Genomic DNA, 12,094 nt, shown 5'->3' with positions numbered 1-12,094 from the left:
TTTTTTTTTTTTTTTTTTTAGAAAGGCCTTAAAACTCTTTTTAGCAAAGCTTTTGGTCCCTTTAGATGTTTTTTATCCTCTTCTAAGAAAAGCTTTATTTTTTTATTCTTTTGTTTTCTTTTTTACCTGTAGCACTTTGAGATTTATTGATGAAAAGTGCATTATAAATAAAATGAAATTATTACTACTACTACTACTACTACTTCCACTACAAAGTCCCATGATCCTGCGGGGCTAGATGGTAAAGACGTGGTTCTGCCTGTGTAGAGCGACCTTATTGGTCAACAAAGGATGGGTTTCCACTAAATGGTTATTGGGCCCTAATGGGGCGTGAGTGTGTGTATGTATGTGTGTGTGTAGATCTGCCATTTTATCTGCCTGTCTTCCTTCTACATCAATGCAACTTCCCATTTTAATCTTTTATGTAAACCAAATAAGAACCGCGTCGCGTGGCCGCGGTCTCCTTCGGCTCAGAGCCAACGTAGCGTCCCTCTGCGGTGAGTCGTGCGGTCACCTGTTCTTGGCGCAGCCGGGCGATCTCCTCCTTCTGCCTCTGCTCCTCCTCTTGCCTCTGCTGCTCCTCCATGCGCATCCTCAGCGCCTCCTTCTCATTGGCCAGCTGCTCAAACTCGTGGCGCTCGCGCGCCCGCCGCTCCGTCGACAGCTCGAAGGCCTCCACCGCTGTGGAGCAAGGCAGTACTTAGAGGGGCCGCACGGCGCTCACACTTTACAAAGAGAGACTTCCACATCGGATCCTGAACCACGCTTTGTCTCGATAATCATTTCATAAAATCCTTTTGACAAAAAGAAACATTACTCGTACTTTACTAGGTCCTCGTTTTCTTTGAGCTCTAACGTCTACGTGACGGAAACCGAAGCTTTCTAAACACGTGAGCCCCGTCGCCATGCAGGACCTAGAGGTCTACCTGCCTCCAGATTGGTTATAGGAGTGGGGAATGAATAAAACTACCAATACAGCATAGTATTGGGACATTTTTAGGGGCATTACTGTATCGATACACAGGCGCCAAGTATGTGTGATGGTCAGTTTGTTCCATTTTGCAGCAATAAAATTTAAGGTATACAAGCAATAGTGTTTCTTTTAGATGAAACAGATTTTGACAAAGTTCCCTTTTGGGGACGTCAAAGTGGAGGGTGGGGGTGTGGCCTTGACTCTCTCTCATTGGGGGCCAAATCAGATCAGAGAAAACTTGCCCCTTATGAGGTCATAGGCAGGCTGGGGGAACTCATGTTAAACATACTCAAAGTGACATTTTCATGCCATGGGACCTTTAACGCTTCAGCCTCGGAGCAGAAGACAACACTCGTCTGGAGGTCGGAGCGGTTGGAGTATATAATGCTTTGTGCCATTATAGAGTGTGTGTGTGTGTGTGTGTGTGTGTGTGTGTGTGTGTGTGTGTGTGTGTGTGGGGAAATAAACTGGTAACTGGAACTGCTGTGGGTCTGCGCTGTCAGACTTGACATTTCTTTTTGATTAGCCATGTTAAAAAGTATATCAGAACAGATCAAAAACCCGTCATGATGTCAGACTCCCCCGGTGGGGGTCAGTGATGGGGGGGGTGCAGCTTACCCACGGGGGCCCGGGGCTCCTTTTTGGGCTGGAACGGCTCTTTATGGGTGACCGTGTTGGGCCTGGCTTTAAACGTCGGCCCTTCCTCCCGTTTCTGCTCTTCTTTAACCTGCAAATAAAAAAATAAGTAAAGTACAGGGGTCGCGTTTAGGTTCAAACAAGGTGGAGTTGGTTGAGGTTATGAGCGCGGGGGTGGGGGGGGGGGGCGTCTGGGTCGTACCATCTGCTCCCAGCGGCTGCTCTTCACAGCGCCGCGCTCATCCAGCAGCAGTTTGAAGGGCTCCGGCTTGGTGGGCTCCAGCTTCTTCTTCTCGGGGAGGACCACCGTGTCGAAGTCCGGCAGCGGCTGGGCCTTAAAGACCGGAACCTGGAGGAGGACCAGAGGAAGGATTTCAATTTATAGCAAATATAGTAATAATATATTTTTAATGCAGTTGCTTTGTTGTTTTTAACTTGAGTGATTTTTTCCTTCCACCACTGCAAAGAAAGTCAACGTAAAATTTGATAAATAACTCAATACTTTTTTATTAAACATGAATCCAACACGACAGGCGGAGCAGCCTTCAGGTAAAGTAGGCACCAACGTAGCCACACTTAGAAAATTATTTCTAAAAATCAATGAAGAGTGGAACCTGGAGAAGGAGAACAAGAGGAAGGGAATTCATTTTATAGGAAATATAGATTAAGTAAACATTTAATGGAGGTAGTTACTTTTTTTTTTTTTTTTTAAGTTTCACAAAAGTGAGTTTTTTCCTTCCAGCACGGCAAAAGAGTCAATGTAAAATCTGATAATTTAACAACTTTTTTCCCTCTTCACATGGCCAAGCAGAGCAGCCTTTAGGTAAGTAGACTCTAACGTGTCCACACGTGGTCCCACATGTAGCTTTGAAGAAGAAAAGGTTTCTAAAACCATGCCTACAGTTCCAGGGCTACACATAGAACGTAAGGGGTTGAAATAAAGGCTTCAGGCCGTCCTACATGTTACTGCAGGTCTAGTTTAACATGCAACTGCATTTTATACACCACATGTAGTAGGTTAAGGGGTCCCGGGTCCCCAGACCGCTGCTACAGGGACACCGGTTCTGTTAGAAACCCCACCTCTTCGTTTCTCTTCTCCGCCAGCCTCTTTTCCTTCAGAGCCCTCCTCTCTCGCTCCCGCTCCTCGAAGGAGAACGGGCAGACCTCCACGTGGTGGTTCTCCTGCAGCTGGGGCTGGAACGGGAGCCCGAAATGAGGCACCGGGGGGGCCTTGATGGGCAAGGGCTGCTTCACCTGGAAAAAGAGGGGGGGGGGGGGGGGGGGGGGGGGGGTTACCTCAAGGCAAAGATCACACGTTACTTGTAGTTTAAAAACGATCATATTTTGGGTTAAGGCAATCCCCCCCCCCCTCCCCTTACTTAGAATTTGACAGTGGTGGTCCCTTATTCTGTTGTCTAGTCCCCCTTGTAGACCAGGGGTGGGTGACATGGATTATAGAGGCCCACAGATGTTAGATCCTCAGCACCTGAGGGCCAGAGTGGGACTGTGGACTTCCCCCAGTAGGAGACTGGAACCTCATCCTTCCAAACCAAGCTACTAAATTACTGAAAAGGACTAAATATGTATCAGTAATTAAAAAAGGTTTTTGTTTAAATCCGTCAGGTCCACGTGGCTTGGTTTTATGTGGGGATGTGAAAATGAACCTCTTACTCCTCCTATCAAAATGCAGGGAGCTAAAATTAGCCAAACCTGATCAGATTTGAGGTTTTTACACACAGAACCAGACAGCCTTAACGTGTTCTCCACCGGGCCGGAGCTAATGACAACACTGTGTGTGTGTGATGTCACTCCCAGCATACACCTCAACCGGGCTATGACTAGTTCTGGGTCTGTGCATGCTTCTCGCTGCCCCTCCCCACGCCGCTGTAGCGGTTTCTGAACCAGAAATAATAAAATAATAAAGACTGGAGGGACCGAGTGACGCCCCCCCCCCGTGCCCCGGTTACTGCTGTGTTTGTAAAGCGAGTGCAGGGGAAAAGACGAAGGGAGGAGCTCTTACCTCCTCCACCTTGGCGTCCAGACGAACCCTCTTCTTCAGGAGGAACGCCGGAGACTCCGGCACAGTCGGGTTCAGAACCTTCTTCTCCGGTAATCCCTGTAGGGAGAAGGAAGTCCTTCGTTTCCTAGCGCTGCAGCTGTACACTGAGCCGGGGCCATTTGATAAATTGATCTGAATTCAAATTAATTCAAAGCTAAAATGTCCATGCATATCTTTAAGATGTGCCCATACTTTGAACTTTACACTTTTATTAAGAAGAATAGTTACCAACGTCATCAGTATGAGAAGCTCAGGCCTTGTATCCGTCGAACATCTCAACTTCCATATCAGTGATGTGGTTAGTTTTACCATCAGTTTTTTACCTTTAATATTTAATGCTTTTGTAATTCTTAGGCCTTTATTGACAGGGCAGCTGAAGAAATTAAAGGGGAGAAAGGGGGAAGGAAGGACTGACATGCCACAAAGGGCCAAAGAGTCAAACCCGGCCCACTGTGTCAACGAGTAAACCGCTTCATATGGACCCGCTTTACCAATCCTATCGCGTGAGATGTTAATCCCCTCTTCTCTTAACCGTAGGGTATGTGTTAGGTGCCCAGATTAAGCCCATCTGAGGGTTTCTGCATCTCTACATCACATTCTTTGTTGCTTGTGTGTATGTTGATCTGTAGTGTGTGTGTGTGTTTAAATGAATAACATGTGTTTATCATGTTTAAATGTCTGGAAGAGCTCTGTAATAAAATTGCCAAAGCATGCTTTTTCTGAGTTGATATGAATGTAACGGACTGTTAAATGGGCATGATGTCGTCTCTACACGATCCAAGGCCACTCAACTGAATTGTTGTGGCAGACTTTGCGATATCACCAATTATATCATCATCCAAAAGAATATATTATGTCACAATAAAACTTGCTTTTTGCACCCTTACTGTACACTACAGTCACATGGAAATACCCTTCCAAGAGTCCCATGAGGCTTTGAACTCACCACCACTCCTTCCAGGATCTTTCTGGGCAGCTCCTGGGCTTTGAAGGTGTGCGGCTTCTCGTCCCCTTCCTGAGGCTTCTTGGTCGCCTGTCTCTCGTGGATCCTTTTATCAATCTGCAGCTCGAAGCCTTCGGGTACGGTGGGCGCCTTCGCTGCCGGCTTCTTCAGGCACTCGGCGCCCTCCAGAATCTTCTTGTTCAGCTCCAGGGCGTTGAACTTAAACCTGGGATTGAAACCGTAGACTGTAAATATTATTCCTCTTCCTACTGCTGTACAAAGAGGAAGCCAAACTCTCCCGGATACAGGCACCGCCATCTTGTAATGGTAGAGTATCAAAGTCCCGCCCATACACTCGACAGACCGTTCAAAAGGTCGCTTCGGGCTGTCAATCAAGACATTTAAACACCGACTCCTGACAAGTGAAATAAAAATCTAAAATGACAGAAACCGTCTCTGGGAAAAAGCTGTAAGGTGTACGGTACTTCTGATTTCTTGCTTGGCCCATGTCCCATCTGCTGACATGGAAGGGGCGGGGCTTCTAACTTGTATTCATATATCCAGATGTTTTGGCTCAGTTCTACAGCCTATGCACCAACCCCTGTTTAAGACACCTCACCCTCTTCATCCATCACCAGGGTTCTGTAACTTTCCTATAACACCCCACAGTAAAAAGCTTCTTACTTGTGAAGTCTTTCTGCTTCTTCCTCCTCCAGTTCGGCGCTGCTCTTCACGGTGGTGGGCCGGCTCCTCTGGCGGGTCATCAGCTGTGGCGTGTGAGGCTGCGTGAGCTTCAGCTTGTCACCCTTCACCGCCGACGGCCCTGTGAATAAAAACAACCCATTTTGGATTTTAAACCCCCTACGGCACCTCTATCCATCCATCGTTAACCAGACACCGTGCACACCTCCATCTCGACTCTTGCGGCTGCGCAGGTGGTAGCGCTCCGGGGTCTGCTTCAGGTAGCGCTCTATCTGCTGAGCCATGGGCACGTAGGCAGCCGGATCCTCCGCCTCCCTCTTGGTACCCGTCGACAGGTTGAAGGGTTTCGGCACTGTGGCGCCTCTCAAACCCTTTGCCTAGAAAATAAAAGAGGGGATCAACTGTTAAAATGAAGTGTAGGTTTCTTGTGAGTCAAGTTGTCCATGTGTAACTTTGGATGTCTTGAATTCCTTTCCTCTCGGCTCCATGTTGATGGTTACAACTAAACAGCGGATTAAAGTTTTAAAGCAGCCAGCAGGACATTTTAAACAACACGTAGTGTGTATTTCAGGGTTTTCCCTGCCGTAACAAGGCTGTGACCCACCGCCTAGCCACGCTGCAACAGACCGCCACTAAGTGTTATGCAAGTAATTGTGCATTGACGGCACTGGTTGTGATACAGTCTTTTCCTATTGCCTTTAATGGCCTAACGCCAGGCTGGGGGGGGGGGGTTGCCCGCTTCAGAGTTTACAAAAGCGAAGGTTTAGGACGTCAGAGCCAGGCCTGCTACGTTCCCTGGCCGGCTAACACGGACGTTTGAGTTTCATACGTACGGCCAAGCGAAGAGTCGGGTTGCACGATAGACAAGATATCAAATCATGAATATATTGATATTAATATAGATATTTTAAACATTTAAAATGACAAAAGTTAGGGGAAAACACTTTGAGATTTATAACGAATTACAACGTTTTATTATTTAATTAATTAACGTTTATTCCAACCGGTCCAACATGAATGAGGAAAAGTAAGCACTAAGTCTACAGAACAGGACGTGTTTTACTGGTTGACCGTATGAAATATATAAAAACAGGACAACTTTTTTGAGTCATACAGTTACGCGGTCTTTTCTGTCACTCTCCGTAGGTTTTGGCATGTAGTGGACCCGTGTGCCGACGCGCACCAACATGTGAAAGTGGCATGGTAACCAAGGAAACATGATTACAGCCTTTCAAGCGGGCTCTAAATCACACAACTCAGCCACAGAGCCAACAGACAGGACGCATTACTCCACATTATTAAAACTACTGCATGCTGAAGACGTTCAGGGGAAGCTGCCTGCTGCATTTAGAGGATCCACTGACATCTAACAGGTCTTACGTGAACCATTAGGGCTCCAGGTTGGACTCCTGGGACGTCCAGGTTGCTCGTCAACTCAATAAAAAGCGAGTTATCATTATGTCGTGCTTACGTGGGAGGAGGGCTTGCGGAGCTGAAGGATAAAGTCCACTTCCTTTTGGGCATCACTGGAGGACGCGGGCGCCTTTGTGCGGCTGCTTGTGTTGAAGTTGAATTCTTTAGGCACAGTCCCCGACAGCAACATCTTCTTTGGTGGTGGATCTGAAAGGTTTAAAGTCAACCTGAAGCCCAACTTTCACATCTTTGGTATGAGCTGTAACAACCCGCTGGTTAGCCAGCACATTTAAATATATATATAAATAAGAGGCTGCAGTCTGGTTTCAGCCACATAAAGTGAGAAATGGGGACTCACTGCCAGCCAGAGCAGCTTTGTAGCTGGCCTCGTTCCTTCTGCGATGCAGCGCTACCTCGCTCTGGAGGAGCCGGATGCGCTCCAGCTCCTGGCCTTCAGAGCTATTTGGCCTGTTAAAAAACACAATAAATAAAAATACAGCTTTAAACCTGCTTTTCCATCTCACTCGTTAACTTGGAGAAATCCCTCTAGCGTCGGTACTCGTTCCAAAGGGAACCACCATCTCTCCACACACGCACACGCACACGCACACGCACACGCCCTGCTATTACCTTAAAGAGACCGATACACACGGGCTATGGAGAAAGCTCGGCTTACAGCCTCCGCAGAAACATAAAGCAACCTCAAATCAAGCCCCGCAGTGACTCACTTTATCAATTTTACAGCCATTAAAATGGTGTACTCACACCACTTAAACTTGATTGCTCCTGAAGAGCCAATCTCCAGTGCCATGGCATATTATATAAAGATATATCCCGTATACATCTGGATATGCATTTCAACTGCGATGTTCAAAACAATGAGCGAGACATGTGTTTTGGAGAGGTGCCTGCATCCATTAGCAGATCTCCCAGTCAGTCCCTTCAGGGTTTTGACTATGTAATCCCAAGACAGGGGTTCCAGGAGGAGGCTGAGTCACACTGGTTGCCGTAGTAGTAGTAGTAGTAGTAGTAGTAGTAGTAGTAGTAGTAGTAGTAGTAGAAGACTCACTCTGAGTTGGAAGTAGTGGGAGCTGCCACCGCCTGGGTCTTGGGGGCATTCCTGGCATATGACTGCCTCTTGCTGCGGAGGACACTGCTGGATTTTCGGGCAGCAGGAGGAGTTCTGGAAGAAAGAACCACAGCTGTAAACTTCAAAAACAAAAAAAGGTAACAAAGTGACAGCTTTGACGGACCTCTTATGCACAAGTGTTTTGTGAGAGTGTAAAAAGAAAATGTTGATTCTGGACTTTGTCCATTCAGTGGCTTTTTTGCAACCGACAGAGTCAAGTTAAAATCAATCCATGCCAAATTGGGGTGATTAAAAGCACCAAAGAGTGCTCCGCTGCATTGACTGAGTGCCTGAGCTGCTGTGTGATGACTAAGTTGACACTTACTTTTTGGATTTCTTCGGCGGTGGCGAGGCTGGACCGTTGGCCATCTCTTTACGCTTGGAAACCCTAAAAATGAATAAATTAATGAGAAAAAGGTGCACTTTATTCTTAAAAAACACTTGGTCCTGCACATGTCAAGCTACACAACTATATAGCACCTTAAATTAGACTCTCGCTATGGTCTAAACCCTTTAGAGGCTGGAAGAATATTTTTCACACAAACTAAGACAACTTACACAAATATCTCTAAAAGCTGAAAACATTACTTCGACTTAACTGGATATGCATATTTAAAGTGGTAATCTCAATTGCAAAGGCACTAGAAACATCCATGTTTGCACACAGGACAGACAGTATAACAGGGACACAAGAGGACACACTGCTTGTGGACTTTGTGGGGAATCTGTTGCATTACACCATGTGACAGAATCACCAGGTAAGACCGTGGAAATGAGAGAGAAAGGCCATTCCCATGCAAGTCAACGTAGCAGAATGGACAACGCGGCTGCCATTTTTTTTAAAACGTGTTCAAGAGCATTGATCTCAAGGACTTTACCTGCGTGGTTGGGCAGGGAGTTGCGCGGCGGCGGTCCGAGTCTTCTGCCGTGCACCAGTCCGAGCAGGAGACCCACCCCCCCAGGAGGTGACTATGTTTGGCGGTGGAGACGTGGACGTCCCAGGACCGGCTGAAATATTTAAGAGTCCATGTGTTCACGTCATGAGGATTATTCACTGAATAACAGAACACTACAGACTCATCTAGAGGACCAGAGAGAGCTTTAAATAGTCCTTGTACTGTTTAGACATAAAGGATCCAATGCATCAAAACCAGTTATTAGTCAACATTTAACTAATAACTAGTGTTTTATGTTCATGATATATATATGTTATTTGTTATATGTCTGCAACCTTGTCGTCTGTGCTGCTGCTGCTTATCTTGGCCAGGACACTCTTGGAAAAGAGATTTTTAATCTCAATGAGTTTTTCTTTCTGGTTAAATAAAGGTAAAATAAATCAAATAAAACTAAAGTAAAAGGTAACAAAAAAGTAAAAGGTGATGAAGAAGTCAGTCTGAAGGTGGCTCACCTACATGGTTGAAGGGTTCATTTGCAAAAACAAGTTTTGATTTAACAAAAAACAACCCGGGGAATCTAAATCTACCTCGAGTTTCTTAATTCATGCATTTTAATTTATGTCTTTGCAAATGAACCCTTCCACTTATACCCGACTTAATGACCCATTAGGGGCCTATTGGAAGCCATTGTTAACCACTGAATCCAGGTTGACTACCTTTGCTATCGACAGAAGAAGAAAAACCACGTTCAGACCCGCCTTAGGACTAAAGTGGGGAATATTGGATACTCTAATCCCCTGAGTAACTAAGGGTTTCTTTAAATAAGAAATCTTTATTAGGTAAGATAGAATGAGCACCAACCAGAGTCCCCGGGTGTCTTGCCTTGCGGGGCTACTATGGCTCGAGGCAGGTTGGACGCATGGCTCCTCCTGAAGGACTGGGTAGGCCTCGGACTTCTAAGATGGCCGCCGGCTCCACTGCTCTGTTGTTCTGTTGCACATTAATAAAAAAATAAAAAGACAGTCAAAGATCAACAAGATGGACTTTTACAAGTTATTTCATGTTAGTTCGTGGAATAAGAAAAGGTTGGATGCATTTTGCCTGACAAAAGGTGTGATGTGTAATTAGAAAATAAGATGTTAAAATAACATGTGTTGCCAGAAGAGATTTTATATCCTGTACCAGAATATTCCCCAATTCAAACTAAATACTGGTTCCTCTAATCCGAGGCTGCCCAATTTGGGTTTAAAGTCACGCTCGCCATGGCATTTGACATGCTCATATTTTCAAAAAGCTGTGAAATCTCAACTGTAATGAAAACAAATCGCACATTTTGTGGAGCTAAAAAAGTACTCTGAGTTTTACAGCTTTGTGTAACGCAGAGTGCTGGTTAACGTCCCTAATAAATTAAATGTGCATCTGAAGAATTATACAAACATTTGTTGGCTTGTGGCCTTTCATCCAGAGACATTATGCCCCCCCCATCCCTCGTATGTCTAAACTGTAAGACCCCCTTCAGACAAGTAAAGAAGGTCAAACTAGGGCTTTGCAAAAACTATTACTTTGCACGCAAGTAAACTCTGACTTTTCAGAACACAAAACAAAGTTAAACAGGAAACGTATGAAGGGAAACTTCCCTTAGTGTTGTATTCAGTGTTGATTTGGACTGTTTTTTTAAAGCTTAATGAAGGCAACATCTTTCCTAAAGTCAATGATGTTACGATCATGTGACAGCAATGACATCAACAAGCACTACAGCAGTCGTTTGCTTTGGTGGAGCGCTACGTTTTTCTACATTTTGAACCCTTTACATGTGTCACAATTGGACATGTATAATTCATTCCACCGTTTATTACACACAGGCCAGATTTACAGAGTGAAAACATTGTACTTTTTGCAAGATTAATAAAGTATGCATTAGAAAACAGATAATAAACAGGTGGCAGTAGCTCAGTCTGTAGCTAGGGAGATGGGTCGGGAACCGGAGGGTCGCTGGTTCAAGTCCCCCTGCAGACCAAAGTACGGAGTGTGGACTGGTGGCTGGAGAGATGCTCTTGAGCAAGGCACCGTACCCCCGCTCTGACCTCTCTCTATTTGGGCATGAACAGGTCCTGAACAAGTGTGTACTTTTAGGCCTGTGTGTAGCGATAATAGCACAGAGTTTAAATTGTAATTTCCCCCACTGGGGATCAACAAATCGTGCAAATTAAATAAGTTTAATTAAATTAAAAATCGCAAAAGCCCTCCAACAGCGACCCCCAGGCTGTGTGTGTGTGTGTGTGGGCCTTAGCAAACTCACTCACTTCCTGCATGTTAAATGGTTCTCTCTTTTTAAACAACCACTTTGTTTTGGAGAATAACTTACTAACTATTACAAAAACAACAACAACAACAACAACACAAGCACCATGTAATTTGTCCCGAGCCCATGCATTCCGCTGCCAGGCTAAATAAGCAAACGTAACCCCTAATGTTTACACGTCAACATGAACTAAATACCAGTCTAAATGGAAGATCTCGTCGGTAGCGATAGACTTACCGAACCAGCTGTCTTCGCTTTCGGCATTCTCCAGTTGTAACGTTACGAGGTCCACTACGTGGGACGGGGCGTCAAACTCGTAGAGATGAGACTTGTCCCCGGACTCGCTTCCTTCCATGGTCTGAAAACGTGTAACTTGACAGCTCACCTACACAAGGAACCACAAACACGCCAAATCCTGAGTTAGAAACTCATCAAATGTAGTTTAAAAACCACCGTTAAACTGCTGAGACTCGACTGGTATTTTCTTCATGTAGCTAGCGAACGTTAAGCTGCCATTTCACGTTAACGTGACGTTAACGTAAAGCTATCATTTAACGGCAAGTATTGCTACGGCAATGTTGCTACGGCATTAGTAAACTTGGAAAATAGGGAATCAATCACCAACGTACTACTAAAATAGAGAAATATTGTCGAAATTCTTACCGAAACGTCTGTTCCCAGAGCAACACAAATGAACAAGCCGTTAGCGCTCAAATCGTCTTCCTTTTGAACCAGCCAATGGCTAACGTCGTGATCGTCATACGTCATCGGTTCGCAGCGTATTGGCTATTCTTCTCCGTCTTCTGTGTGTTGATTGGTGGAGCCCAACCATCAATGGGCGGGTCACAACCGGGTGCACACTGCAACCCACGACTGCCCCCTACAGTATCGGAGTGTAAAGACAGACGTGATAGTTAATCTGAGTATCGATTGGAAAAAAACAAAAACAAAACAAAAAGGCTTAGCTTCAAACAACAATGTTAAAAACAACAGACAAAGCCAGAAATCTTGGTGTAGTCATGGACTCAGACCTGAACTTTA

The 12,094-nt window shown here is 45.3% G+C and overlaps 2 protein-coding genes across 2 annotated transcripts in view; both read right to left on the bottom strand.

The window, feature by feature from the left end:
• Positions 1 to 11,836, bottom strand: part of tpx2 (TPX2 microtubule nucleation factor) — a 12,895-nt gene extending 1,059 nt beyond the window's left edge. Inside the window, exons 1-16 of the mRNA XM_034875828.1 lie at positions 11,717 to 11,836; positions 11,291 to 11,438; positions 9,613 to 9,741; positions 8,734 to 8,863; positions 8,181 to 8,243; positions 7,796 to 7,909; positions 7,085 to 7,194; positions 6,785 to 6,933; positions 5,519 to 5,690; positions 5,296 to 5,434; positions 4,615 to 4,837; positions 3,630 to 3,725; positions 2,690 to 2,863; positions 1,812 to 1,958; positions 1,592 to 1,700; positions 515 to 681 (exon numbers count right to left, since the gene is read on the bottom strand). Of these exons, the coding sequence (XP_034731719.1) occupies positions 515 to 681; positions 1,592 to 1,700; positions 1,812 to 1,958; positions 2,690 to 2,863; positions 3,630 to 3,725; positions 4,615 to 4,837; positions 5,296 to 5,434; positions 5,519 to 5,690; positions 6,785 to 6,933; positions 7,085 to 7,194; positions 7,796 to 7,909; positions 8,181 to 8,243; positions 8,734 to 8,863; positions 9,613 to 9,741; positions 11,291 to 11,438; positions 11,717 to 11,821 (2,175 nt within the window). The 5' untranslated portion in view covers positions 11,822 to 11,836. The remainder of the gene's footprint in view (positions 1 to 514; positions 682 to 1,591; positions 1,701 to 1,811; positions 1,959 to 2,689; positions 2,864 to 3,629; positions 3,726 to 4,614; positions 4,838 to 5,295; positions 5,435 to 5,518; positions 5,691 to 6,784; positions 6,934 to 7,084; positions 7,195 to 7,795; positions 7,910 to 8,180; positions 8,244 to 8,733; positions 8,864 to 9,612; positions 9,742 to 11,290; positions 11,439 to 11,716) is intronic.
• Positions 1 to 12,094, bottom strand: part of tpk2 (thiamin pyrophosphokinase 2) — a 34,151-nt gene that overhangs the window by 2,820 nt on the left and 19,237 nt on the right. The window lies entirely within an intron of this gene.

The sequence above is a fragment of the Etheostoma cragini genome, chromosome 7 (genome assembly GCF_013103735.1).
Source record: "Etheostoma cragini isolate CJK2018 chromosome 7, CSU_Ecrag_1.0, whole genome shotgun sequence".
In the NCBI taxonomy this organism is placed as follows: domain Eukaryota; kingdom Metazoa; phylum Chordata; class Actinopteri; order Perciformes; family Percidae; genus Etheostoma; species Etheostoma cragini.
The sequence above is the reverse complement of the archived record's forward strand: the minus strand, read 5'-3'. Positions and strand labels throughout refer to the sequence as shown.